Source organism: Balaenoptera physalus, assembly GCF_965194825.1.
Source record: "Balaenoptera physalus genome assembly, chromosome: 7".
In the NCBI taxonomy this organism is placed as follows: domain Eukaryota; kingdom Metazoa; phylum Chordata; class Mammalia; order Artiodactyla; family Balaenopteridae; genus Balaenoptera; species Balaenoptera physalus.
Genome location: NC_138886.1, coordinates 25718522 through 25743795, shown reverse-complemented (window position 1 = coordinate 25743795; position 25274 = coordinate 25718522). Strand labels below are relative to the sequence as shown.

Here is a 25274-nt window from a genome sequence, read left to right as displayed (position 1 = left end):
AACTACTGAGCCTGCGTGCCACAACTACTGAAGCCTGCGCGCCTAGAGCCTGTGCTCCACAACAAGAGAAGCCACCACAATGAGAAGCCCATGTACCACAACAAAGACGGTAGCCCCTGCTCACCACGACTAGAGAAAGCCCGCATGCAGCAACGAAGACCCAACACAGCCAAAAATAAAATAAATGAAATAAATAAATTTATTAAAAAAATAGTAGCAAACGAATTCAACAGCTTATTAAAAGGATCATACACCATGATCAAGTGGGATTTATCCCTGGGGTGCAAGAATGGTTCAATATATGCAAATCAATAAATGTGATAAACCACATTAACAGAATGAGGGATTAAAATATATAATCATTTCAGTAGATGCAAAAGCATTTGAAAAAAATCAATACTTTTTCATGATAAAAGTATTCAATAAACTAGGTACAAAAGGAATGTACCTCAACATAATAAAAAGCATATATGACAAGCCTATGGCTAACATTGCACTCAACAGTGGAGAAACTGAAAGCTCTTCCTCCAAGATCAAGAATAAGACAAGGATGCCCACTCTTGTCATTTCTATTTAACATAGTACCGGATGTCCTAGCCAGAGCAATTAGGCAAAAACAGAAAAAAAAAAAAAAAAAGGAATAAAAGTCATCCAAATATAAAAGGAAGAAGTAAGATGTCTGTTTGCAGATGACATGATCTTATAAATAGAAGTCCCTGAAGACTCCACCAAAAAACCGTTAGAACTAATAAACAAATTAAGTAAAGTTGCAGGATAGAATATCAACATACAAAAATCAATTGTGTTCTGTACAGAAACAACAAACTATCTGAAAACAAGTTAAGAAAACAACCCCCCTTACAATAGCATCAAAAAGAAAAAAATACTAAAAATTTTAAAAATTAAAAAATAAAAACCTAAAAAAAGTACTTAGGAATTAATTTACCAAGAAGATGAAAGAGTTGTACACTAAAAACTACAAAACATTAAGAAATCAAAGAAGACAAAAGTAAATGGAAAGATATCCCATGTTTATGCATTGAAAGACTGTATTGATAAAATGTCCATACTACTCAAAGTGATCTGTAGATTCAATGCCGTCCCCATCAAAACCCCAATGGTGTTTTTAACAGAAATATTTAAAAATCCTAAAATTCAGTGGAACCACCAAAGACCCAGAATAGCCAAAGTAATGTTGAGAAAAACAAAGCTGGAGACATTACACTTTCTGATTTTGAAATATAGTACAAAGCTATAATAATTAAAACTGTATGGTACTGGCATTAAGGCAGACATATAGACCAATAAAATAGAATAGAGAGCCCAGAAATAAACCATGCATGTATAGTTAACTGATCTTTGACAAGGGTGCCAAGAATACACAGTGGGGAAAGGATAGTCTCTTCAACAAATCCTGTTAGGAAAACTGGATATCAACATGCATGCAAAAAAAAAAAAAAAAAAAAAAGAAACAGAACCCCAAAATTACACCATACACAAAAATCAACTCAAAATGGATTAAAGACTTAAATGTAAGACCTGAAACCCTAAACTCCTAGAAGAAAACATTGGGGAAAATCTTCCTGACATTGGCCTTGGCACTGATTTCTCAGGTACGACATCAAAAGCTCAGGCAACAAAATAGACACATGGGACTACATCATGACTACATCATTAAAAACTTCTGCACAGTGAAGGAAACGATCAACAGAGTGAAAATGGAGAAAATATTTGCAAACCATTTATCTGATAAGGGGTTAATATCCAAAATATACAGGGAACTCATAAAATTCAATAGCAAAAAAACCCAAATACCCAAATTTTTTAAATGGGCAGAGGACTTGAATACACGTGTTTCCAAAGGAGACATATATATGGCCCTAGGTAAGGTGCTCAACATCACTAGTCATCTGTTAAATACAAATTGGAACCACAATAAGGTATTACCTGACACCTGTTAGGATTGGCTATTATAAAAAATAATAATAATAAATAATGGTAAGGATGGGAAGAAATTGGAACCCTTGTATACCGTTTTTATTTATTTATTTATTTATTTAATTTATTTATTTTTGGCTGTGTTGGGTCTTCGTTGCTGCGCGTGGGCTTTCTCTAGTTGCGGCGAGCAGGGGCTACTCTTCACTGCAGTGTGCGGGCTTCTCATTGCGGTGGCTTCTCTCATTGTGGAGCACAGGCTCTAGGCACACAGGCTTCAGTAGTTGCGGCACACGGGCTCAGTAGTTGTGGCTCACGGGCTCTAGAGCACAGGCTCAGTAGTGTGGTGCACGGACTTAGTTGCTCCATGACATGTGGGATCTTCCCAGACCAGGGATCGAACCTGTGTCCCCTGCATTGGCAGGCAGATTCTCAACCACTGAGCCACCAGGGAAGCCCCCCCTTGTATACTGTTGATGAGAATGTAAAATGGTGCAGTCAATAGGAAAACAGTACAGAGTCCTCAAAAAATTAAAAATAGAACTACCATATGATACAGGAATTCCACTTCTTAGTATATATCTGAAAGAACTGAAATCAGGATCTCAAAGAGATATCTTCACTCCCATGCTCATTGCAGCATTATTCACAATGGTCAAGATATGGAAATAACCGAATGTCCATCAACAAGTGAATGGATAAAGAAAACATCAGTGGAATATTATTCAGCCTTAAACAAAAAAAGAAGGAAATCTTACCGTTTCTGAAAACATGGATGAACCTAGAGGACATTATGCTAAGTGAAATAAGCCAATCACAGGAGAAAAGTACTGCTTGATTCCACTTCTGTGAGGTGTCTAAAATAGTCAGGCTCATAGAAGCAGAAAATAGATTAGTGGTTGCCAAGGGCTGGGGGTGGGGAGGAGGAAATAGGGAATTATTGCTCAGTGGGTATAAAATTTCAGTTATGCAAGATGAATAAGTTCTAAAGATCTGTTATACAACATAGTGCCTATAATTAATAATATGGTGTTGTGTACTTAAACATCTGTTAAGAGGGTAGATCTCATGTTCAGTGTTCTTATTACAACAACAAACACACACACACACACAAACACAAAGGGACACAAGGAAACTTCTAGAGGTGATGGATATGTTTATGACTTTCACTGTGGAGGTGGAATCACGGGTGCATGCATATGTCCAAACTCATCAAATTGTACACATTAAACAAATGCAGGGATTTCCCTGTTGGTCCAGTGGTTAAGAATCCGCCTGCCAATGCAGGGGACGTGCGTTCGATCCCTGGTTGGGGAACTAAGATCCCACATGCCGTGGGCTCAGCATGCCGCAACTACTGAGCCCCTGCGCTCTGGAGCCCACGCACCACAATTAGAGAGCCCTCTAGCCACAATGATGAGCCCACGTGCTGCAACTAAGACCCAATGCAGCCAAATAAATAATAAATAAAAATTTTTAAAAAGAAGAAAAGCAGTTTGGGAGTATACAATAATACCTCAATAAAGCTGAATAAGAAAACAAACACATAAAAAAACTTGTCCTCAAAGAACGTGAGATCCCTGATATATTTGTGTACTAAATAAAATTCATCCTTTTGGGAGGGAGTGAAGAAAGTTGTTGCATGTAAACTTCCAGGATAAATACAAATAGAGACAGGAAGGCATACTTCTCTGTGGAAAACTGAAATAGAGTGGAGGACGGGGAATGCATTTGACGTGGTCAAGAAATCTCATAAGCCAAAGAGCTAGCAAACACTTGGGCAACCTTTAATTTCCACAGTATATGGAGACCAGTAAAAGAGAAGGCTCTGCAAAGGCTCTTTGAGGAGTTGCCCTGGCCTGGAAGGGAAATACAAAGTTGCTTTGAATTAAATCTTTGAATCTGAATCCTGGCTGAGCTGTGAACCAGCAAATCTCTTCCACTCTCAGAGCCTCAATTTTTTTGTCTGAAAATGGGGCTAATACAACCTCTATGTATATAAGAGCCTGCCTTGGGTTGGGGTCTCAGCAACTGCTTCTCACCTGTGCTTTCCACGGCCTGGCCTCATAAGCCCCCAGGAAGCAGGTACTGTGATTATCCCCACTTCACAGATGAGGTGACTATTGGATGCACTTCATATATGCATCTTTCCTTCCGGACTGTGATACACTGGATGAGAGAGACCACAGAATATCCCTTTGTGTGTTGCCAAGCACAGAAATTGGCACACTGGAATTACTCAGCAAATGTTTGAATAGATTTTCAAAAACCAAATATGACACAAAGAAAATCTTAAATTTTGAACTGCCTGGCACTTAACAGTTTGAAAAGTTAAGCTAACCACCCTACTCCTGGGGATGACAAACCTTCTCATTATTAGCTTGGCTTCTAAGTATGACCATCACCTGATAGTAACTTATTTTTGCTTCCTGTGAGTCAGAGAGCAAAAGGCACTGTCCCCAAGCCACCAGGGTAACCTTTAAACAAACAGCCCCATAATGAATAGTTGTGGTAAAGTAACAGCTGTCGCATACCTTGTCATAATATGGGGAAACTCTCTAATTTGTTTAGTGCTCTGTATTAATAAAGTTCATGTCCTAGCATTTCTAAAGTGTCTCTAAGAACGCTTGTTCAGATGGCCAGTGAAAAGCCCCGCGTCATAGCCTGGGAGAGCAGCATGGAGATGAGGCAGGACTCAGAGGCAAGTCTGTGTCATAGAAAGGAGCACTGAGTCAGTCTTCTGCCTCAACGAGGTTCATCTGGAAAATGGGCTGTACTGAGGATTATATGGATGTAACGGACACAGAAATGCCCTGTGACTGCTAAGGCCCATTTAAAGATTGGACACTGGTGTGTTGGTTTTCCCATTTGGAGTTTGTCATATTCAAGAGCTAGAGAAGTCACAGGGACGGGACCCTGAAGTTGCTGGCATCTTATCACACAGTCCCACAAAATCAATCACATGTGAATGGCTGGCAGAAAATATGGTTACACAAACGCTCAGATAATTCAGGATGACTTCTTTTTTCTTAATTGTTACTTTTATTTATTTATTTATGGCTGCGTTGGGTCTTCATTGCTGCGCTCGGGCTTTCTCTAGTCGCAGCTAGCGGGGGCTACTCTTCGTTGCGGTGCGCAGGCTTCTCATTACGATGGCTTCTCTTTGTTGCGGAGCACTGGCTCTAGGCACGCAGACTTCAGTAGTTGTGGCACGTGGGCTCAGTAGCTGTGGCTCACGGGCTCTAGAGCGCAGGCTCAGTAGTTATGGCGCATGGGCTTAGTTGCTCCGCAGCATGTGGGATCTTCCTGGACCAGGGCTCAAACCCGTGTCCCCTGCATTGGCAGGCAGATTCTTAACCACTGCACCACCAGGGAATTCCCCTCAGGATGACTTTTAAATAACGCTCTACCCTCATCCCCCAGATAAAGGCACACTGGCCACGAAAAACAAAACAAAAATATGAGATTTCCATGTTGAATTTTATCTCAGCAATACTAGGCTTTGAACTCTGGAAAGATCCATCACTCTTCCTATATGCAAAGTACCAACCTCTAGAAAGAGCTCACAAGCAGCAAGTCACAGGACATGACGTTTGACAAGGCCAAGGACGAGGAGAAAGCTCGAAGGGAAGCTTTCGCAGATGTAGAACTCAGCAAAGGGTAAAGCCCAGTTCAGTCCAACAAATATTCACTGGGCGCCTGCTTTGCGCTTGAAACAAATAATAAATTAGCATTTACTGAATACTTACTGTGTGCTTGGTGCTTTTTTTTTTTCACTTATTTATTTTTGGCTGTGTTGGGTCCTCGCTGCTGTGTGTGGGCCCTTACCAGCTGCGGCAAGCGGGGGTACCCCTAGCTGTGGTGCGTGGGCACCCCGTTGCAGCGGCTTCTCCTGTTGCAGTGCGGGCTTTAGTAGTTGTGGCTCGCAGGCTCTAGAGCACAGGCTCAGTAGCTGTGGCACATGGGCTTAGTTGCGCTGCGGCATGTGGGATCTTCCCAGACCAGGGCTTGAACCTGTGTCCCCTGCATTGGCAGGCGGATTCTCAACCACTGTGCCACCAGGGAAGCCCCGCCTCATTTTTAAAAGCTGAGGTCACTGAGGTTCAGAGAGTTTACAGGATAAAGACAGGAACTGGCAGGGCTGCTCTTGACAGCCAGGTCCTCTGACTGTACATTCCATTACTCCAAGATCAGGGGTGTGTGTTCTTATTATTTCCAACACTACTAATTTCCAGAAGGGATCTGAGGCTTCTTGGGGAGAGGGTTTCCAGGGGACGTGAAAGAGAAGGACCTCAGAGTTAAAGCCTCCTGCAGCCCAAGCTGTCCCAGTCAGACGAGGATAGAAGAGGTACAGAGTAAGGACTCAATAAATGGCATAGTGACTGATAGCTGGGGATGGGCGGGGCTTGCACTGATCACCTACCGTGTGTTAGGAAAGAGACTGCGCAGGCGGACTGCTAGTACGTAGGGGAAAGGGGCTTGCACTGCACCTACCATGTGCTGCAGGTACAGGCGTCCAGGGACCTGCCGGCTGGGGGCCACGGGGAAGGCTTGGAGGGGTGAGGCTTTCTGAGCACCGACTATGTACCAGGAGCTCTGCATTTCTTGTCTTGCAACAAGTCTGTGAGTTGGGTATGATTATTCTTGTTCTGCAATGAGGATATGAGTTCAAAGAGAGGACGGCTGAGTCCACAGTTACAGGTGGAGTTGAAGGCACAGCAAGGCTGGCCCCCAGCTGGGTGCTTAGGTTCCTTCTCTACTTCAGAGGGGAGGCAGAAACCATCTTTCCCTGTCCTCCCCTCAGACCCGCCATAGAAGAGCAGAGACGTCAGTGAGACCCCCTTCCAAAGCCTAGCCAGCTAATGATGATGACGATGATGGTGGTGGTGGTGATCGCCATTTACCTAGTACTTACTATATACCAGGCACTTGATGGCACACTCTCTCTATTTCATAAACTTTGTCTGGTATATTATGCACATTAGCCAAAGGGAGGCAGATGTCCAGAGCTCCCGGGAGCAGGAAGCCAGTAAGTGACAGAACCAGGCTGAGAATCCACCTCGACTTGATTTTAAATTTCGTAACACTTGGTCAGCCTCAGCAGGGAGGAAGAGGGGCGAGCCTCGCACGCAGAGGTGCGGCACGGCGCGGCTCCGGGACCTGCGGCCGGGTGCCGTCCTGAGCCGGGCCGGCCGGCTGGGGGCACTGCAGACCGCGCGCTGCGCTACGCCTGCCTCCAGCTACGGACGCCCTGGGGCAGCCGCACCCTCGTGCGCCTCTCTCGCCCCTACCTCGGCCCCCGCCAGACCCGGCCCCCCAGCGCGGACCAACCTTCCCGCGGGGGATGCCAACGAAGCCGATCGGGGTCCACAAGGACACCCCCTGGCGCCCTGCCGTACGCACACTCACTCACACCTCCACTTGCGCACGGAAAGTTTGCAGGGACCGCGTCTTCCGGGGTGGACGCGGGCGGTCCCGGCACGGGCCCGCCGGGGATCTGGGGATTTAGACCCGACTGGCTCCGACTGGGCAGAGAAAGAGGAAACTCGGACCGAGAGCGGAGGGAGGATACCCGGCACATTTGAATGTCGGTCCGCTGCTTCCCCACCCCGCCCACGCTGTCACCTTCCTCTCCTTCTGCCCTGCGGATTCCACACCCCACCCAGTCCGCTCACCGAATTCTGACTTTGAACCCAAACGTGGTCGGGAGTGTTTGGGGCTAGGTCACAGCCAGCAGGCGCTCTGGCCCTCGCCAAAGCAGCTGCAAGAGGGCATCGCTGTCCCTGGGGAGGGGACCCCGCCTCGGACCGAGGTGGGGTCACGCTTTCCAGTTATTTCCGGGCGAGGTAAGAGGCATCCACCGACCGTGACCCTTCTCCGCGGTCACCTGCGATACAGGCATTTAAGGTGGGCAGTTTAACGAGGTGATAACAAAGTGAAAATGGCCTGGTAGCCTCCTGAATTTGAAGCCCCAATTGAGGCTTTCTTTAGAAAGGGAATGTTATGAATAGGTTACTCTCAAGGAATTCTATTACCAGTAATAACCCCTGACTGTTAATTGGTCATTTTGCCGGTTAAAAGTCTTGCAGACCCCTCCAAGGTCTAAGACAAGGGGAAAAAGAATGTATCTGAGATTTACAACTGGGAGGGAAATATCATATTACTTTGCATTAGGTTATATATTAACATACTTGTTGAATTGAATTTTCCGCTTTCACTTTTTAATATCTTTCCAATTCCCAACTAGTCTCTGGAAATTTAAAAAGGGGCGGTGGGAGGATTGGTGATGTGTATGCCACAGATGGAGATGGAAAAGCTGCCCAGAACATGTTGACATTTTAAAAAAAAATTAACATCCCCCCACACTTTAAAACTATGATATTAGGAACAGAGTCATGATGGCAAAAGTTACTTGTAGAACATCTGTTCCTTCCAATGGGAGGATTTCTTTCCTGCCAAGAATTTATGAATTTTATATAGGAGCTGGATTCTGTTTGGGGAAGAGGAAGGAAGCGAGCCAAAGCAGCCCCCTCCTCTGCCTGGAATGCAGGGATACTGTGCTCCTGACTTGTAGATGGTTCTTGAAGCTGCTGATGGGGTAAAAGTCCCCTTTCAGAAGGACATGGCTGAGAATGAAAAAATCACAAACCACTACCACCCGTGGTTTAAAGTGAGTAGAACAATACAAAGGAAGGTCAAGGCCATGGGACTTGAAGACAAGACTCCCATTCACAGGCCTAATCCTTTTTAGAGGAGAAAGGAGAGACTTTATTTTGGGGATAAAACCTGCCCAACTCATATCAGCTCATTTCAGATGTTCCTTTCATTTTCACACGGGCCAGATAGGTGGTCTTCCATTCATCCCAAACACTTCGATCAATCCCTTCATCTGCAGTCAATTGTCTTTTGCTGTTGCTCAATTGAGCCTAGTGACTTGGAAGGGTTTTCTTTCTAAAACCACCAGAGGGATGCTCTGAAAAGTCATCTGGGTGAATAGGACACTAAATGGATTAGCAGTTGAAACATTAATGAATCTCATTTGACTCAAGGCAAGTTCACCTAAGTGGATTTCCAGTGGTCTCCTCTTCTGCAAAGAACTTTCTGCTCTTGAGAAAGTGTGTGTCCAGCATGGAGGAGATCATTTTGCATTTTCAAGTAAACCATTTTAGGTTCTTACCCTTTACTTGGAATGTGCTTTTTTTTTTCTTTTTTACTCATAGGATTTCGGAGGAAACATAAAAAAAATAAAATAAAATCCATTTAAGTATCAAGAATCTAAATTGTTTCTGTTTGACAGCAAGAGAGAAAAAAATAACCATCAACATTAAGGGTTTACAAACGTAAAATAGATAGCTAGTGGGAAGTAGCCGCATAGCACAGGGAGATCAGCTAGGTGCTTTGTGACCACCTAGAGGGGTGGGATAAGGAGGGTGGGAGGGAGGGAGGGAGACGAAAGACGGAAGAGATATGGGGACATATGTATATGTATAACTGATTCACTTTTTTATAAAGCAGAAACTAACACACCATTGTAAAGCAATTATACTCCAATAAAGATGTTTAAAAAAAACAAAAGACAACAACAAAAATAATCTTATATCTGTTGGAGAAATATTTGCCAAATAATAAAAGGTGCATATGTTAGTTTCAGAGCTACCATTGTGACCTGGTGGAATTAAAAAATGAGGAGAAAAAACAAACAAACAAACAAACAAAAAAATTAAGGGTTTAGTACATTTGTTCGAGTCAACAAATATTAAGCACTTACTGCATGCCAGGCAGTTTGTTAGGCATTGTTACCCCTCCTTCTATAGGGGAGCTAGACAGTAAATGTATCTGGTATATGTTACATCTCAGGTAATGCCACGTGCCCTGAGGAAAAATCAAGCACATTAAAAGATAATAGCAGGGACAGAATGGGAGGGCTCTTTTAGTATGGTCAGAGAAGGCTGCTCCAAGGAACTGACGTTTGAGCGGTCCTTCTATAACTGTTGCAATGCAAATATACCCCCAAACGCATAAGCGTAGATATATTTTTACCAAGTTGGATCGTACTATGTAGGTGCCTCCCCCTCCAGTTAACTTCTCCTGAACATTCTTCTGCATATAAAGAGTATATGGCTCGAGAGCTTGGGACTGGGTAGAATCCGGTTTAATTCCAGCTTCACCACTCACTGGTTTTGTGATTCCTGGCAGGTTCCCTAAGCTCTCTTTGCCTCAGATCCTCATCCTTAAAATGTGGAGAATAATAATGTCTGCCTCATAGGGTTATTGAGGGGACTAAATGAGAAAAATACATGTCAAATGCTGAGTATAGGGACAGCATGTAGTAAACCTTAATAAAGGTTAGCCCTTATTTATTATTGTTTACCAGATAATTTTAATGGAGCATGGTAGTCCATTCTAAGGAGAACTAGGGCTTACTTAACCAACGCCGTACTGCTGGACAGAAAGATTTGTATGTAAACCTAACTCAGATGATATGAATTAGCTAAAGGAGAAAAATAAAACAGGAACAAAACAAAACCCAAATGTAGGAAATGTGCCAAATCAACACATTTTTTTAGTTGAGACTCTTTTTCCTTCTGCCACCCTGGATGCTGAATCACACACATTAAAAATCTGTCCATTTACCATCAACACTTAAGGTTTGGGGACCTCTTGGGAATTCCCTGGCGGTCCAATGGTTAGGACTCCGTGCTTCCACTGCAGGGTGCACGGATTCCATCTGTGGTCGGAGAACTAGGATCCCACATGCCGCGCAGCCAAAAAATAAAAAGGTTTGGGGACCTCTGGGTCTTGCTTAGCAAGTCAGCCTATGGCCTGATACAGGCTGAGAAGGGTCTGGAAAAGTCTTAGGCTGGAATTAGGTTCTGCAGCGGCATAACTGCGGGAGACTTGGGGGCCTCAGATTCTTCGTGAGTGCAAAGGAAACTTCAGGTGAAATGTTTCTTGGAACTCCTTCTGGCTCTGTCATTCATTTGTTCCTTGAGTACTAACCAGCTCCCAGACTGTGCTCCCGTGCTCTGAAGAGACTTCCCTGCTTCCAAGATCTGAAATGGTCCTCTGAGTCACTTGTCCATTCCCCGAGGCACAGACCCAGATCTATTTTAGGTTGAGGTCCCGTTTAGGGGAAAATGGATTATCTTCAGATACTGGGAACATTAGGAGAATGTTGGCAGAGCGTTTTGGAAGATGGCAGAGAGGGAGTGTTTCCCATGGGATGTGGCTGAGAATGTGGGCTCAAAGTACAGCACTCCAGCGTGCCACTCCTTTTGGCTGACTTCCTCTTGGGCATTCTCCATTCAAGGGGGCCTCAGAGTGTACAGTCTTCAGCAAAAGATACTCTGTTAGGCTAACCTCCAGTTGGCCCAACTATCAAAAGGGCTGCTAGTTCTTTATTCTAATAGAATGAATGCATGTGTGAAGTACTTTGGAATCAGTGAATGAAATACCCAGGAAGAAAAGCATGGCTTATTTACTTTTGATGATTTTATAGAGGCTGTGGTGGTGCTATAATGCAGAAATGGACTGCCTTTTCTTGAGTCATTATCCAAACTGGAGCACAGAAGAATGTGGTGTATTTTTAATGGAATGACAGATAAGATTACTTGTTTCTATTAGAAAGAAGGGTAGATTAGGTCAGTCTTGTCCTTATAGCTTCCTGTGCACCAAATTAACCCCTGTTTAGTTTAAAAAACACATTCCAAGGAGGTGAGGAACAGAAAAACCCCCAAATGAAGTTAACTTGAGTTTACCTGGGAGGTGACATGATGTGGCAGAAAGAGCCTGAGCTTAGGAATCGGGTAGATCTGGCTTCCCATCACAGCTGTGTGACCTTGGGTAAGTCACTTGCCTCCTCTGGGCCTCAGTCTTCTCCACCACAAAATGGGCGTAATCACAAATCCCTAAACATCTAGGAAAGTCCTTGACATGCCATAGGTGCTCCATGAATTGTGAATGCTTTCCTTCTACCTCCAGCTTGCTCAACTAGTTCCCAGGACCTTCCTCCAAACATGCAAGAAATGTTTTCTTGTGGCCAATGGCAAAGACAAAGGATGAAGACACTGAAGAGTTAAAAAGAAAACAAATAAACCATGCTTCCTAAACCCACAATCTAAGAAATTGTTCCTCCTCACACAATTTCTTTTTTTTATATACAAATTTATTTATTTATTCATTTATTTATTTTTGGCTGCGTTGGGTCTTTGTTGCTGTCAGGCTTTCTCTAGTTGGGGCTACTCTTTGTTGCGTTGCCTGTTGCCGTGCAAGAGCTTCTCATTGCAGTGGCTTCTCTTGTTGCGGAGCACGGGCTCTAGGCATGCAGGCTTCAGTAGTTCTGGCACACGGGCATAGTTGCTCCGCAGCCTGTGGGATCTTCCCGGATCAAGGCTCGAACCCGCGTCCCCTGCATTGGCAGGCAGATTCTTAACCACCGTGCCACCAGGGAAGTCCCTCCTCACGCAATTTCTATTCCAAGTTTTATGTGGCCAATCTGGGAACCCTGTCAAAGCAAATGTTAAAAATTGTTTACCAAAGGACAGGTAGTTAAATATCATGTACAGCTGAGATTTTTGTTATCACAAACCTAAAATAATTTTTCTCAAACCTTTCTTTATAAAGGAAGACATTGGATGGATGTATTCAGATATTACCTGAGGTGGTCAGAGGATTTTTTTCTTTCAGTTCATTTTGTAGATCCACTGTCTGGTCAGACCTCTGTAGTGATGTTTTTTTTTTTTTTTTTTTTTAACAAAGTGCCATGCATTCTAATTAAGGAAATAATAAATGAAAATGTTTGTTTACCTATACCTGTGAGTTATTTGTCAGTTGCTAAATAGATTACTGGCTCACTATTGCTGGAGCCCAGGTAGACTCCACCATTCACAGAGAAAACCAATCTACCTGACTTCCTTAATCAGTGCAAACATTTGGCCATGCAGTTTTATCAATTTTTTCACAGGCAGTATTGATTGTATATCAGAACAAGAAAATGAAAATAAAAAACTCTAAACCTAGAAGAGGTCATGTGCTTCCAAATGCAAATTGAGATCCAAACATTAAACAATAGGGATCTCAATCCTTTTACAAAGGCACAAATTGCAAATCAGACTCCCACGCCAGAGTGGCTTTGCCTAACAAAGTCTTTAATGCAAAGAATCCCTTAGGATCCCAAATCCTCCCCTTTTTCTACAAGCTTTGGCACCAGGCACCAAAATAGCCTATGAAGTCAGTTATGCCGCCTAGCCATAAAGTTAATTGTGCTTAAAGCAAAATCAGGTTGTTCCCCCGGTCTAGCTATGCAATCTCCAATCTATAGAAACATAAGTTACCTGGGTTTGCAGGTTAAGCTCCAATTTACTCCAATCATTCATTTCAACAGAAGTTTGTGATATCTTGTCAAATAAGGCTAAATCCTTCACGCTGAACCTGAATAACGCGTTTTAACATGCTTTGACATGCGCCTGATAAACAAGTTGGAGGTATCTAAAATAATAAGCAATCAAGAAAACTGAAGGGAAAAAAAATGGCTCATGTGGTTGTAGTCAAAGTGGTTGAGTCTCTCAAAGAACTATCCGATCACTTTTCCAAGAGAGGTAAACAAGTTTTACTGAGTTAGGATGCTGATTTTCATTTAACTTACACTTTATACCCTTAGCAGAGCAATTGCATTAGGAAAAAAATATCTGTAGACAGGCATATTTATATATTCTTATTCATTTTCGGTTCCGTCACTCTTGGCACAGTTGCTGTTAAGGTAGGTGTTCAACAGATTATATATGTTTGAATGAAGTTGCATGGAAATAGAAAGCAGAACAAAGCCAGAATTATATTTTTACATTTTTTCTTATGTTTTCCCTAGAGGGACACCATAGTAAGTGAATAGTCCTTGTTTTAGCTGGTAACACAATACTCTAATAGAAGCACAATAGAGATCAATGAAACACTTTTTTGGACATCAGAGCACAACATCACACTGAATTTAGAACTTTCCTTTTAAAACCATCCTTTTGCATGTGTCTTAAAAAAATCTGTATTAGCCTCTAATGTTCCCTTGGGTTCTCAGGATAGAGCCATCAGCCGTTGGCTTGTTAAGCGAGACCTAGGCCCTGGCTGGTGTTCAGATCCCCACCTGATGTGACCTTGGGCAAGTCCAGTCTTTTATCCCGGCCTCAGTTTTCTCCTTGAGTTAAAAGGTCTTGAAGACCCTTTCCTGCTCAGACAGCCTGTGTAATTTTATAGCTTTCAGTGCCTGCAATCTGTTACTCATTCCTCTGTGAGGCGGTAACAATGCCTCAAAGGCAGGGGCATTTGTCAATTCCATGCACTGTTTTCTAGAGTCAGTTTTCTAGAACAGTTTAGACATGTTCAGAAGTCAGAAAATTACTGTCATCCTAGCAGCAAGGAGAGTCTCAAGCTTGAAGAGCAGCAAACTTAAAGAAGAATAGGTGACCTTTCCTCATTCCGACAGACTAGCCCACCCAGGATCCTAGAATGGAAAGTGCCTTCTTTAAGCTTTTAAAGTGTGTTTTTTTCAAAAACAAAAAAAAAACCTTCATAGTTTGTCATATGTTCACAGTACACTTATATTTTTGCCCTTCAAGGGAGGCACAATGGGTTTTCCAAAGGGAAGAATAAAATATTTCCTTTTCCCAAATTCTGGCTTCCTGAAGGCCATGCCCAGTTGTCCCCTAACTGTTCCAGTGGGTCACCTGACACCCATCTGCCTCCCCTAATACACATCAACCCCCGCCCATATGAACAAAATTCTTTCCAGAATCAACACCGAAAATCACCCGGCAAGGAGGAGTCCTCTAAAAAGAAATGCCAGATTTGGGCTAAATATTCAATAAATGATTAGTTGTATTCAATTAAATCCAGAAACTGTGGGTATTCAAGGGCAAAGAAGGAAAGCTCCCAGTACCCTTCAGGAGCTTGTGTCTGTTGGGGGAGCCAAACCCATAAAGTCTTTTTTTTTAAAATTCTTATTGAAATATAGTTGATTTACAATGTTGTGTTAGTTTCAGGTATACAGCAAAGTGATTCAGTTATATATATACACATTATATATATATATATATATATATATATATATATATATATATATATATATATATACACGTTTGTATGTGTGATATATATACATGTATATATATTCTTTTTTAGATCCTTTTCCATTATAGGTTACTACAAGATATAGATATAGTTCCCTGTGCTATAGAATGGGTCCTTGTTGGTTATCTACTTTATATACAGTGGTGTGCATAAAATCTTGTAATCTATATGGATATGATTTTTTTAAATTAATTAATTAATTAATTTATTTTTGGCTGCCTTGGGTCTTTGTTGCTGCACGCAGGCTTTCTCCAGTTGCAGTGAGCGGGGGCTACTCTTCGTTGCGATGCGCGGGCTTCTCATTGCAGTGGCTTCTCTTGCTGCGGAGCACGGGCTCTAGGCGCTCGGGCTTCAGTAGTTGTGGCACGTGGACTCAGTAGTTGTGGTTCATGGGCTCTAGGCGCGCAGGCTTCAGTAGTTGTGGCACACGGGCTTAGTTGCTCCGTGGCATGTGGGATCTTCCCGGACCAGGGCTGGAACCCGTGTCCCCTGCATTGGCAGGCAGATTCTCAACCACTGCGCCACCAGGGAAGTCCAGGATATGATTTTAATGAAAAATCTAGATCGAGGGGTTGGGAGGGCTTATTAAGAACTCGCTATGAAGGATATATAAGTGCTTGTCAGGGGAGTATGGATCTTTCCAGAAGCAGCAGAGACCAACATCTGCCAGCAAAGGCTCAAAGGCTGAAGCAGGCATAGTGCGTTGGGGGGTCCACAGTAGTTTTGCATGGCTGGTACACTTAAGGTGTGATTGGGTACTTAAGGAGATGATACTAGACAGATAGCTGGGGGCCACAATTTAACTCTTTATCCACTAGGCCCTAGGGACCTTGGGAAGGTAATGAGTAGGGGAGGGGCTTGACCAGATCTGTTTGACCAGGAGAGCTGTGTGCCGGGACAGAAACAGGTGCTTTTCTTCCACCTCAAACTAAAAGTATAGGTCATATTCATGGCATAGTGACCAGCTCAGAAAACTTCTGCAGGAAACTTCCCCATCTTGTCTACCTTGACAAAGGAAATAGCACATTAATTGGGAGACAGAAAGTCTGGGGCTTTTGACTCCTAAACAGGTTTACTGGAAGAACCTGGATGTTAGTAAACCCTTCTGAATTGGGGTGTATCCATTTGCCTGTAGCCCTACTTGCCCAGCAGACTGAGGACAAAAGCATTAGAAGAGAAATGCTTTGAGTATGTCAGCAAGAATGAGAAACAAAAACAAAACGCTAATCTGTGAAGGGAACCTCGGTTTCCTCGTCCATAAAATGGGGATGAGAGAGGGAAATCCCACCCCTACCTTTTGTTGTGAGGCTTAATTGAGGTAATGGAGTGTGTAAATGCTTCATAGACCTCACAGAGTTGTGCAGAAGTAAGGGGTGACTATACACCAGCAAAAAGTGACCCGATCAGCAAAGAGGTATGCTTGTCTTTACTGAAAAAATCCTTTCCATGTGTCATGTCTGAGACTCTGCTTATGGTTTGCACCAGTTCACATATCTCCTTGGCTTTCAGCAAGTGTATCTAAGAGTTCCTTCAATTTCCCTGTAAAGTTATTTATCCATTTTAGCTTTTAAGAGGGTATGCAGGGTAAAGTGCCTGAGTGCATTGGCTTTGTGTCATGATGATCTGACCACCATTCAGTAATATGTTATTTAGTGCCAGTTAGTACAGATTCAAATATTATAGGTGAGATAGGTGTTGTAACCCCACTCAACCTCCTGGCCTCAGATACCTTGGACTGGACATGGTTGACTGTTTGCCCTAATTGATTTTAGATAATTGTCAAATCTCCACCTGTGGCTTCATCTATCCGTCTGTTTATCTATCTCTCTATAAAGAGCTACTTCTCGTTTCTTATTCTGTTTAGATGATAACATGTAACATAGACATGAAAAGAAACACAAAAGGATAGCAAATGGCCCTCATACTCTGGGATATCATTATAATTATTGGGTTGTATCAATGAAAAATGTTCTAGGAGGTATACTCAGATGTCAAAGGGAGTCTGGAAGTGTGAATTTATTTCCTGTCGTTGCTATTAAATTAGATTTCTATTTATTTCCTCCTTTTCCTTTAAGAACAAGTGGCACAGGACATTTGGGAAGACGGGCTGCAACACGCTGACTCATTTAGGGTGTTGAGAAGACTGAAGCAATTCGAAAAAGTGATATTATAGCACTGGCATCGTGGAAAACAATTAAAAAGATAGGCTCCCTATGTTCATATTTCCAGAGAAGCAATTTGACTGATATTCCTACCCCATGCACTTCCTCCCCCTCAACTAAGTCAGCTGGCTATGGTAGCCTAGAGACCAGCCTGAAAGATTTTCTGTGTTTATGCTAACATTTTAGCAGTTGGTTTCCTTTGTGTTTTGACTGTGACCAGGGCATTGAACCCCTAGGTACTTCAGAAGGATTTAAGAATTTGTTAGTTTTTTAGGAGACGGTGAGAAATTTACTCAAAATTTACTCTTTTGTTTAAGGTAAAGCTTTCCAAAGGGTGTCTGTTCTCAACTTTCATTTTAGTTTCACTTAATGTGAAAAAAAAAAACTTTATACAGCATTCTGATTGCAACTGTATTCTCTGCATTTTCACAGGTAGAACATTCCGTGATATATTCCACAGCATTCATTATGTAGAGAGTTCTTGGTGGTTTTGTATGAAATATTATTGACTGAGTACTCTGCATGTGAACAGTGAATGATAGTTTCATAAACGACCTTTAGGAAGTACATAGCTTCAGCTTATCGCTATAAAAACATGTCACTATACAATAGCGTGTAAAAGGTGCTAAGAAAAGACGAGGAAATAAAATACATAAAAGGTTAATATACAATAATAAATAAAATGACAAAATAATAAATACACAAAAAAGGTTTGTGTAGGTCTGGATGGTGTCTATGCGTTTTATAAGAGAGGGAGAAGGGTGAAGGTGGGGAGAAAGAGAGAGAATAAGGACTACAAATTCTTATTGTGCTGAATGGAGCTTCAGAAGCCAGAACGTATCATAGAACAGGTGGCTACATAGGCTGCTAAATTTAGATATTCCCATAGATCAAAGTACAGCGGGTACCACCACGGCTTGTTTTAGTATTTTCCCTGCAGACTTGCTTCCATAGCATAAGGACTGACTTACCTGGACTTTCTTATATGTAAAGAAATTATATGTAAAAATCGTGAATCTCCAAATATGAAATAACATTGCTTATTTCTAAAAACTGGAACAGTTTTTGAAAGGAAGAGGATTAATCCCCAACTATCCTACTTGAGATGGTGAAGGTTCCTGTTTTGTTTTAACAAACCCAAACAAGACAGTAGGAGTCAAACAGGTTCTCAGGTTGAAAGAATATTTTGTTGGAAAAGGCACTTTGTTGGAAAAGAGAGAGACTGAAAGTCTGTTGATGTGTAGGAAACACTGTTGTTAATCCTGTGTGTGTGTGCGCACAAGTTAAAATCTAGGACATACAAATTAAATGTCATGAGAAAAATGTAATAAGCAGGCATCTCAATTATTAGGTACTCTTTATTATACAGTATAAACGGCTCTGTAATGCAGTAATGACAGTACACCTAGGAGCTCAGAACTGATAGGTACTAAAGTAAATAGTTTAGCTATTTGTGCATCTTGAATAGTTTTGTCCTGTTACATTTTTGGAAAATCTTCCTCATTTTAGACACCGAAGCTTTCTTATTCAGGTTAGAAAAAGTTAATGCAAGTGATGTTTCCCTATGACATCAGAAAAATTTGAATACATTTAAAATGTCTTGATATTTTATGAATGACGTTTCTTCTACCTGAGATGATAGGCACTTAGTGAAAATGAAAACGGTGGAACTTTTTGATAAACACTTTCCATACACAAACTATGTGCCAGAAACCTCTGTATAAGAGAAAGGTGGGTTCCAAGAGCAGGAACCACAATTTAATTTAAAAAAAAAATGTATTAGAATGTAGGCTTTTTGTTTAAATAGCTTTAATTGCGCTTTTTAAAATAAATAGCTTTTAATTGCACCAGTACTCTTTTTAAAGAGTTTCTCCATTTAAAATAGACACTTATTTGAGAATATTTGGAAACTAGAAAATTTAATCTGAGAAAACCAGTATTAATATTTTGGTGTTTCCTTCCAGTCTTTTCTCTTAATTTTCGATTGCTTCTCTCTCTCCTTCAACGCACACACACATTTGAACTTAAACAATTGGAATCATACTGTTTATAGTCCTATATCCTGCTTTTTCCACTTAACATACCATGAGCATTTTTCATGTCATTAAATATGCTTTGAATATGCTCTTGGCCACATAAAATTCCATCCTATTGATGCACCTGTTTTCTTTTAAGCTAAGACACATGCCACGTTTTCCAGTCATGTTGGACTCTTAAAAGCCAAGGAAAATACTTTCTGTTGATCCACCATGAGCCTCTTATGAATTTCTGTTTTTCATTCCATTTATAAAATGTACCCACAGTGCAAACACACCTCTGAACACTAGCTATAATGGATAGGTAATAAGCAGTCTAAAGAAAATGCCAGTCAGCTTCTGTCCGCTTGACAATGTTAATTAGTCACCCACATTACCATTACAAATATAGTGTCAACAAGTGTCACAAATGCTTTTTCCATTTTGTGACAGCCATAAATGAACTTCAGATTCTTGGGTATCCACCGCAAAAAAGTTTTAAGCTTTAATAATTTGAGAAATATGCTACCAACTTACAAAAACACCATTTAAAATTTACTTTACACTTGGTTTTGTGACTGAGTCATTTTTGCCTCTTTAGTTTCAGTCAGCTGAAACAATGGGGCTGGCTTGTCTTCAGAGGACTGAAGAAGTTTTAAAAATCTGCTAGAAACTTTGGTTCTGCCTTCTTTGGGGGCTATAACTAAAAGTAATGCATCTGTTACACAAAGCGTAAGTGAATCCTTTAATCCTCAGGAGGGCACTGTGGAACCACGTTCTTTGGGGTTTTCCGCTGTGGGGAGGTTCTTTTGTTACATAAATTGTTCTGAGTGCAAGGGCAGGCCTCGAAAGAGAGATTTTTATATTTTCATTTAATTTTAAAGACAAACCATAAAGATCTTTTAAAATGTGAACGTGTATAACTACTCTTATATTAAACTGAGCAAACTGAAGAATTATTGAGCCGTTTCTACCTGAAAGTTCATAGGTAGGGAAACTGCTTTCATGCACTTTTTAAAGTACATTTGAAAGAGGAACCTGAACCAGGTAAGTTTTAGTCTTTAAAAAGTTTTCTTTTAATCTGTCGAGATAAAGTTGGCTTTTTGGTGTGCTTTTCACATGCCTACCCACTGGGTTTAAACTGCAGTTTCTGTTATGTGCTTTTCAAGGGGAAAACCAAAAACCAAAAACAGTGTTCAGATAAAATATTATAGGTTTATTTAAAACTTAATTCTCACCTTGAGTATGCAAAATACAAACTCCACAAAATGTTCATTTTTTTACTTTGTAGTTTACAAATATACAAAATAGAAGTTTGCTTAAATTTATATTACATATTTATTAAGGCAAGGAACTATATAGAAAAAAACATTTGTTCTGCTTAAGGCATACTTGGGAATAAACCATTGTACAAATTATTGCACATCTGAAACCACAGTGCATAACAGACTGTCTGCATAAAAAGGTTAAAGTAAACCAGGTGTATTTACCTGACTTAGGTCATAAATGTAGATCGGAAGACAAAAATAGATTTTCCTTGTCAAAGTATGCAGCAGTTTGAGAACTTTGGCCTCATTTGGTACCTTTAGAACCAAGACTCACCAAGCACCATCGTTTAGGCTATTAAAACACATTTTCTGTACCTGAATTTCTTCCTCTTCTTCTAAGATCGTAATAATGGCTTTTAGAAGGCAAAGAGAATACAAGGTGATCTTTATGCTTATATTGCATCGAAACAATTCAAGGGATTCTGGTCTTCCCCTCCCCCCAACTCACGGATCTAATTTATACCCTGATATCCACAACTTCCAGTCACCCCCTTGGCGTTTTGTAAGTCCAGGAATATATATTCAAGTTGGATTTAGAATTGGAATGATAGAAGATCCAGTCACAGACCCCATCTGTTCTTTGTCATTTGGTTTCCTCAGGTCTCCTGATTATCCATTCACAAGTTGACTTGTTGGGAACTTGACCATGATTGTAGTGCTTTCCAGCTGCGTTCTTCCCCTCACCGGGAAGACAGTGTGAAAGGTAAAAAATACTGAATGCTCGTCTGGCAGTGTGGGTCATATCCACTGTTTGGGGATTTAAAAGTGCCTCTTCATGTGTAAGGCGAGGTGGTCCGACCTCGAAAATGCCCGGTCGCACTTCTGGCACTGGAAGGGGCGGTGCCCGGTGTGTTTGCGGTAGTGCCTCGTGAGTTCATCTGAGCGGGCGAACTTCCACCCACAGCCGTCCCAGTCACAGTGGTAAGGTTTCTCACCTGGAAAAGGAAAATAAAGCCACTGGAAGCGATTGTGAAAGAATTAAGAACTGGCCATTTTTTTAAGCTAGAGGCCAAACATTCAACCAACTCCCCAAGCACCCCATTCCGAAAGGATCCAGGAACGTCTTTATACCTCTTAAGGCCAGATTAAACTTTAGATCGTAAAGCAGGAATATAGAAATTTTTTGCTCTTGTTTTTTTTTTAGGGGAAGTTAGATACCTTATCACAGAAAACAAAGACCACTTAAACCTATACTTCTGTTGGACTAACGTTTTCATTCTTCTGAGCTAAGGTATCGCTGCGGAGGAAATGAATTTAGAAATTATGGCTGCTATAGTGCCTCTCCTAGTCCAAATCAGTAATATCCTGTCCCACTATAATTGGTTCTAAAAAGTGACAGGAGGCTACTTTTCCTGTACCAACATTATTCATGACTGCTATGCCTTAGTGACCTTATATACCTACTTACATCCACAAACAAATTCTCTGCGGTGACAATCTTAAACCAGAATCTCAGCAAGCCTAACCATTAAGTTCTTGGGATTTAAATAAAACCTAATTGTTAAGACTAGAAAGGGGGAGGGGTGAAACTGGGAAAGGAAAAAATCAATAAAAATAGCCTAGAAAACAAAAAACTGATTTAAAAAAATACCATGTTTTTGCACTGCGAAGTATAATTTCTTTTCTTTTCTTTTTTTTTTTTGCAAAGTATAATTTCTTGATTACAAGGGCAATGGTTTGCTCAAGCTAGAAGAGGCCCACATGCAGCCTGGAATCTCCCTGCCTTTCAAAGGCCTAACAAAACTGCATTTTCAAGCACTGATACCATCCGCCCAGCAAAAGGCTCCTGAGCAAAATAGTAGGCGCCGGTTTGCTTTCTCTCCTGTAATCCAGGAGATGGAGGAGATAGACTGCGCCCCACATCCCAAGGGAGGCCCTGAGGAGTGTCCGTAGTCAGCCGATGAGGCTGGACACCAGCCCCCCTCCTTTCCGCGGCTTCTGGCCTCCTACCTGTGTGGGTTCGCAGGTGTGCCTTGAGATGAGAACTCTTTGTGTAAGTTTTGCCGCAGCCTGCGTAATCACAAGTGTGAGTGGCCGTCCTTTTCCGGGGCCACGACCTTCTCCCCCTCTTTGGCTTGGGCTCCTCCGGCATGCAGGAACCGGGTGGCATGAGCTCTAGGGGTGAAGAAGGTGGGGTCAGCGTCATCCCGTGTGCCCCGCCGGGGCAGGGCTCCCCAGCCCCAAATATGAATCCCTGGGACTGACCTTGGTAATGGAGCGGTGGGACCTGCGGCTGCAACTGGTCGGGCAGGAAGGGAGGGTAGTTGGGCCCCGGGTGGGGATGGAAGCCCGGGGGTAGCGGCAGGGCAGGATGACAGTCCCTGCTGCTCAGCAGTTCCTCGGCACCCAGGGTCGGGGTAGTCCTGCTGGGGAGCTGCCGCCCCAAGGGAAAGTCGTGCGCAGGCGGCCGGTGGCCATTGCTGAGAGGGGGTCCAGTGCCTAAGTGGGCATCTAGGGACCGACCGACGGTACACGAAGAGACAGCCTCTTGCTTGATCTTGGGGCACATGCGCGGCGGCCCGCCGCTGTAGGGCGCCACCACCACCGGGTGGCTGCCGTCCGGGCTGCCTTTGCTAACACTGATGACCGACGGGCTGCCGTACTCGCTGCCAGGGGCACTCAGCGACGCCTTCAACACAAACTTGCCCATCAGCCCGCCACCTGGCGGCTGCGGCTGCTGCGGCGGAATGTACACTGGGTCCAATTCGGGCCGCAGGAGCTCGGCCACGAAGCCGCCGGAGGGGCTCACGTCGTTGATGTCCGCCAGGTTGAAGGGAGCTGTCGGAGGGGGTGCAGACTCCCGGCCGTAGAGGAGGCCGCCGCCCGTGCTGCCCGGCGCCACGCCCGGGTCGCCCCCGGCCCGGAGTGGATAGCTGAAACTGCAGGTGGAGGGCGCACTGGCAGGACCGCTGCTCGACGGGGAGGATGAGGACGAGGCTGATGCCGACGAGGACACGGTGGCGGCCACTGACTCCTGATGGGACAGCGAGTTGGAGAGGATAAAGTCCAGGTCCAGGAGATCATTGAACTCCTCCGTCTCCCTCCGGGGTAAGAGAGCCGGGTTGCTGCTGCCGCAAGCCGCGCCGACTCCGCCACTCTCCAGGTCGGTGGCCACGGTCGCCGCCGCCAGGTCGTAGGGGCGGCCGGGAAGCACCGGGGGAAGTCGCTTCATGTGGGAGAGCTCCTCCCGCCAGCGCTGCGGGGACGGGACGCGAGAGAGACCGTCAGTGCTGTCCCTGACCGCCACCCAATGTAGTGGTGGGCCCGCCGTGCCTACACCGCCTAGACACGGGGACTGGGCAGGCAGGAAGCGCCCGGGGACTACGGGTGCCAGCGCTGCAGTCATGGCCCACACCCGGGTCCGAGGAGAGGCAGTGCGTCGATATGGAGGATGTTATGTTGTGTCGGCCCGATTGCGTGTTAGCCAGCGCCGCGGCTCGCCAGCCTGGGTCCCTCCCCCGCCAGATCCTGGGGACGCTCCCGCCGCCCCGGAATTGGGACACCGAGGCTCTCTCGGTGCGCCCTCGCCAGGGGGACGCCTACGCGCCAAGCTCACTCTGGCCCAGCCAGCGTCTGGGTACACAGACACCTCCCGCCCTGCCGCTTGCACGCTCCGGGATATGTGCGGACCCGGTGTGCACCCCCGGCCGCTCCACAGCGTCGGGACCACACGCATGTACAGCTGAGACAAGGGCGCGGAAGCCATCCCGGGAAGGCTGCGGAGCCCGTGCGGTGGCCACTCCTCCCCGTCGTCCGGTGGTTCTCGGTGACCCCAGGGCTCCGCCCGTCCCCACCCCACCCACAGAAGCCCACCGGAGGATCCCAAAGGCCCGGAGCAACACTCACGTTATTCGGGGCACCTGCTGGACGCAGTGTCTTCTCCCTTCCCGCCGGGCCGGACGCGAACGTGGAGAAGGACGGGAGCAGTGCGTCGCTGACAGCCATGTCAGACTCGCCAGGTGGCTGCCTGCGGGCCGGGTGGGGAGCACAGAGGCAGGAGTCAGGGGCCACTCTCGACTGCCACTCCGGCGCGTCCCACCGGCCCTCACCCCTCCCTGCGCCCCGCGCCGCACCTACCTCATTAATGTGGGGCCCCAGAAGATCCTCGGGTGTCCGAAGCAGTGGGGTACCCGAACCCCAAAGCCAACGAAGAGGGGAAAAAAAAGACTTAGAAACGAAGCCAAAACCAAAAACCCCAAATTGCCCGAGATCCTTCTTCTTTGGATTAAATATAAAAGGGAGATGTCTTTTAAAAAAAGTTCCTTTGTATACAAAAGTTCTTAGAAAAGTTGTAAACTCATAAAAACAGACAATCAGCAAGGCGAGTAAAAGTAGGTCCGGTGGCCGGGTTGCGCTCTCTTCGACTCAGCAGCGTCCGCCACCGCTGTCGCGGTCGCCGCGGCTATCGCCGTGGGCGCTGGGGCTGTGGCCGGAGTGGCTGGCGGGCGGCGCCGCCAGGTGAGACTGGCGGCGGTGGCGCGGATCTGCGGACTGGGCGGCGGCGCGGGGCGCGGAGTCCGGGGGGCTGCGCGGGCCGCTCGCGGCCATGGGCGCTGGCCGCGGGCGGGTGGCTGGGTGGGGGGCCGGAGGGGCGGGGAGGGGCACTTGGCGGCTCCCGGTGCCGCCGCCGCCCGCCACCGCCTCTGCTCCCCGCGCGCCCGCAGCCGCGCTCGTTCTCTCGGGCCGGGGAACTGCCGGCGCCCGCCGGCGCGCTCCTT

At 44.4% G+C, this 25274-nt stretch overlaps 1 protein-coding gene and 1 long non-coding RNA gene across 5 annotated transcripts; one reads left to right on the top strand and one right to left on the bottom strand.

Annotated features, from left to right (window-relative positions):
* Positions 1–7681: 7681 nt before the first annotated feature.
* On the top strand, positions 7682–20488 carry LOC309665094. 2 transcript variants are annotated; one of them, XR_014266214.1, is made up of 2 exons: positions 7682–7781; positions 17127–20488. It is a non-coding gene; the product is annotated as an uncharacterized lncRNA (long non-coding RNA). The 2 variants fall into 2 exon arrangements; XR_014266215.1 differs by having other exon boundaries at positions 7736–7842.
* KLF4 (KLF transcription factor 4) lies at positions 20424–25250 on the bottom strand. 3 transcript variants are annotated; one of them, XM_082471201.1, is made up of 5 exons: positions 24634–25247; positions 24403–24523; positions 22762–23752; positions 22507–22671; positions 20424–21491 (listed from the first exon to the last, which is right to left on the bottom strand). In XM_082471201.1, the coding sequence occupies exons 1-5, from the start codon at positions 24636–24638 to the stop codon at positions 21316–21318; spliced, it is 1458 nt and encodes a 485-aa protein (XP_082327327.1). In that variant the 5' UTR covers positions 24639–25247; the 3' UTR covers positions 20424–21315. The 3 variants fall into 3 exon arrangements, with proteins under 3 accessions (XP_082327327.1, XP_082327326.1, XP_082327328.1); XM_082471202.1 differs by having other exon boundaries at positions 21354–21513; positions 24634–25249; XM_082471200.1 differs by having other exon boundaries at positions 22507–23752; positions 24634–25250.
* Positions 25251–25274: the final 24 nt, after the last annotated feature.

Excerpts from the sequence above, each read along its gene's own strand:
- KLF4 (XM_082471200.1), bottom strand. Across the intron at positions 23,753-24,402 it reads CAGCAGGTGCCCCGAATAAC|CGCTGGCGGGAGGAGCTCTC; the intron begins GTGAGTGTTGCT and ends CCGTCCCCGCAG. Across the intron at positions 21,492-22,506 it reads ACACCTGCGAACCCACACAG|GTGAGAAACCTTACCACTGT; the intron begins GTAGGAGGCCAG and ends TTCCTTTTCCAG.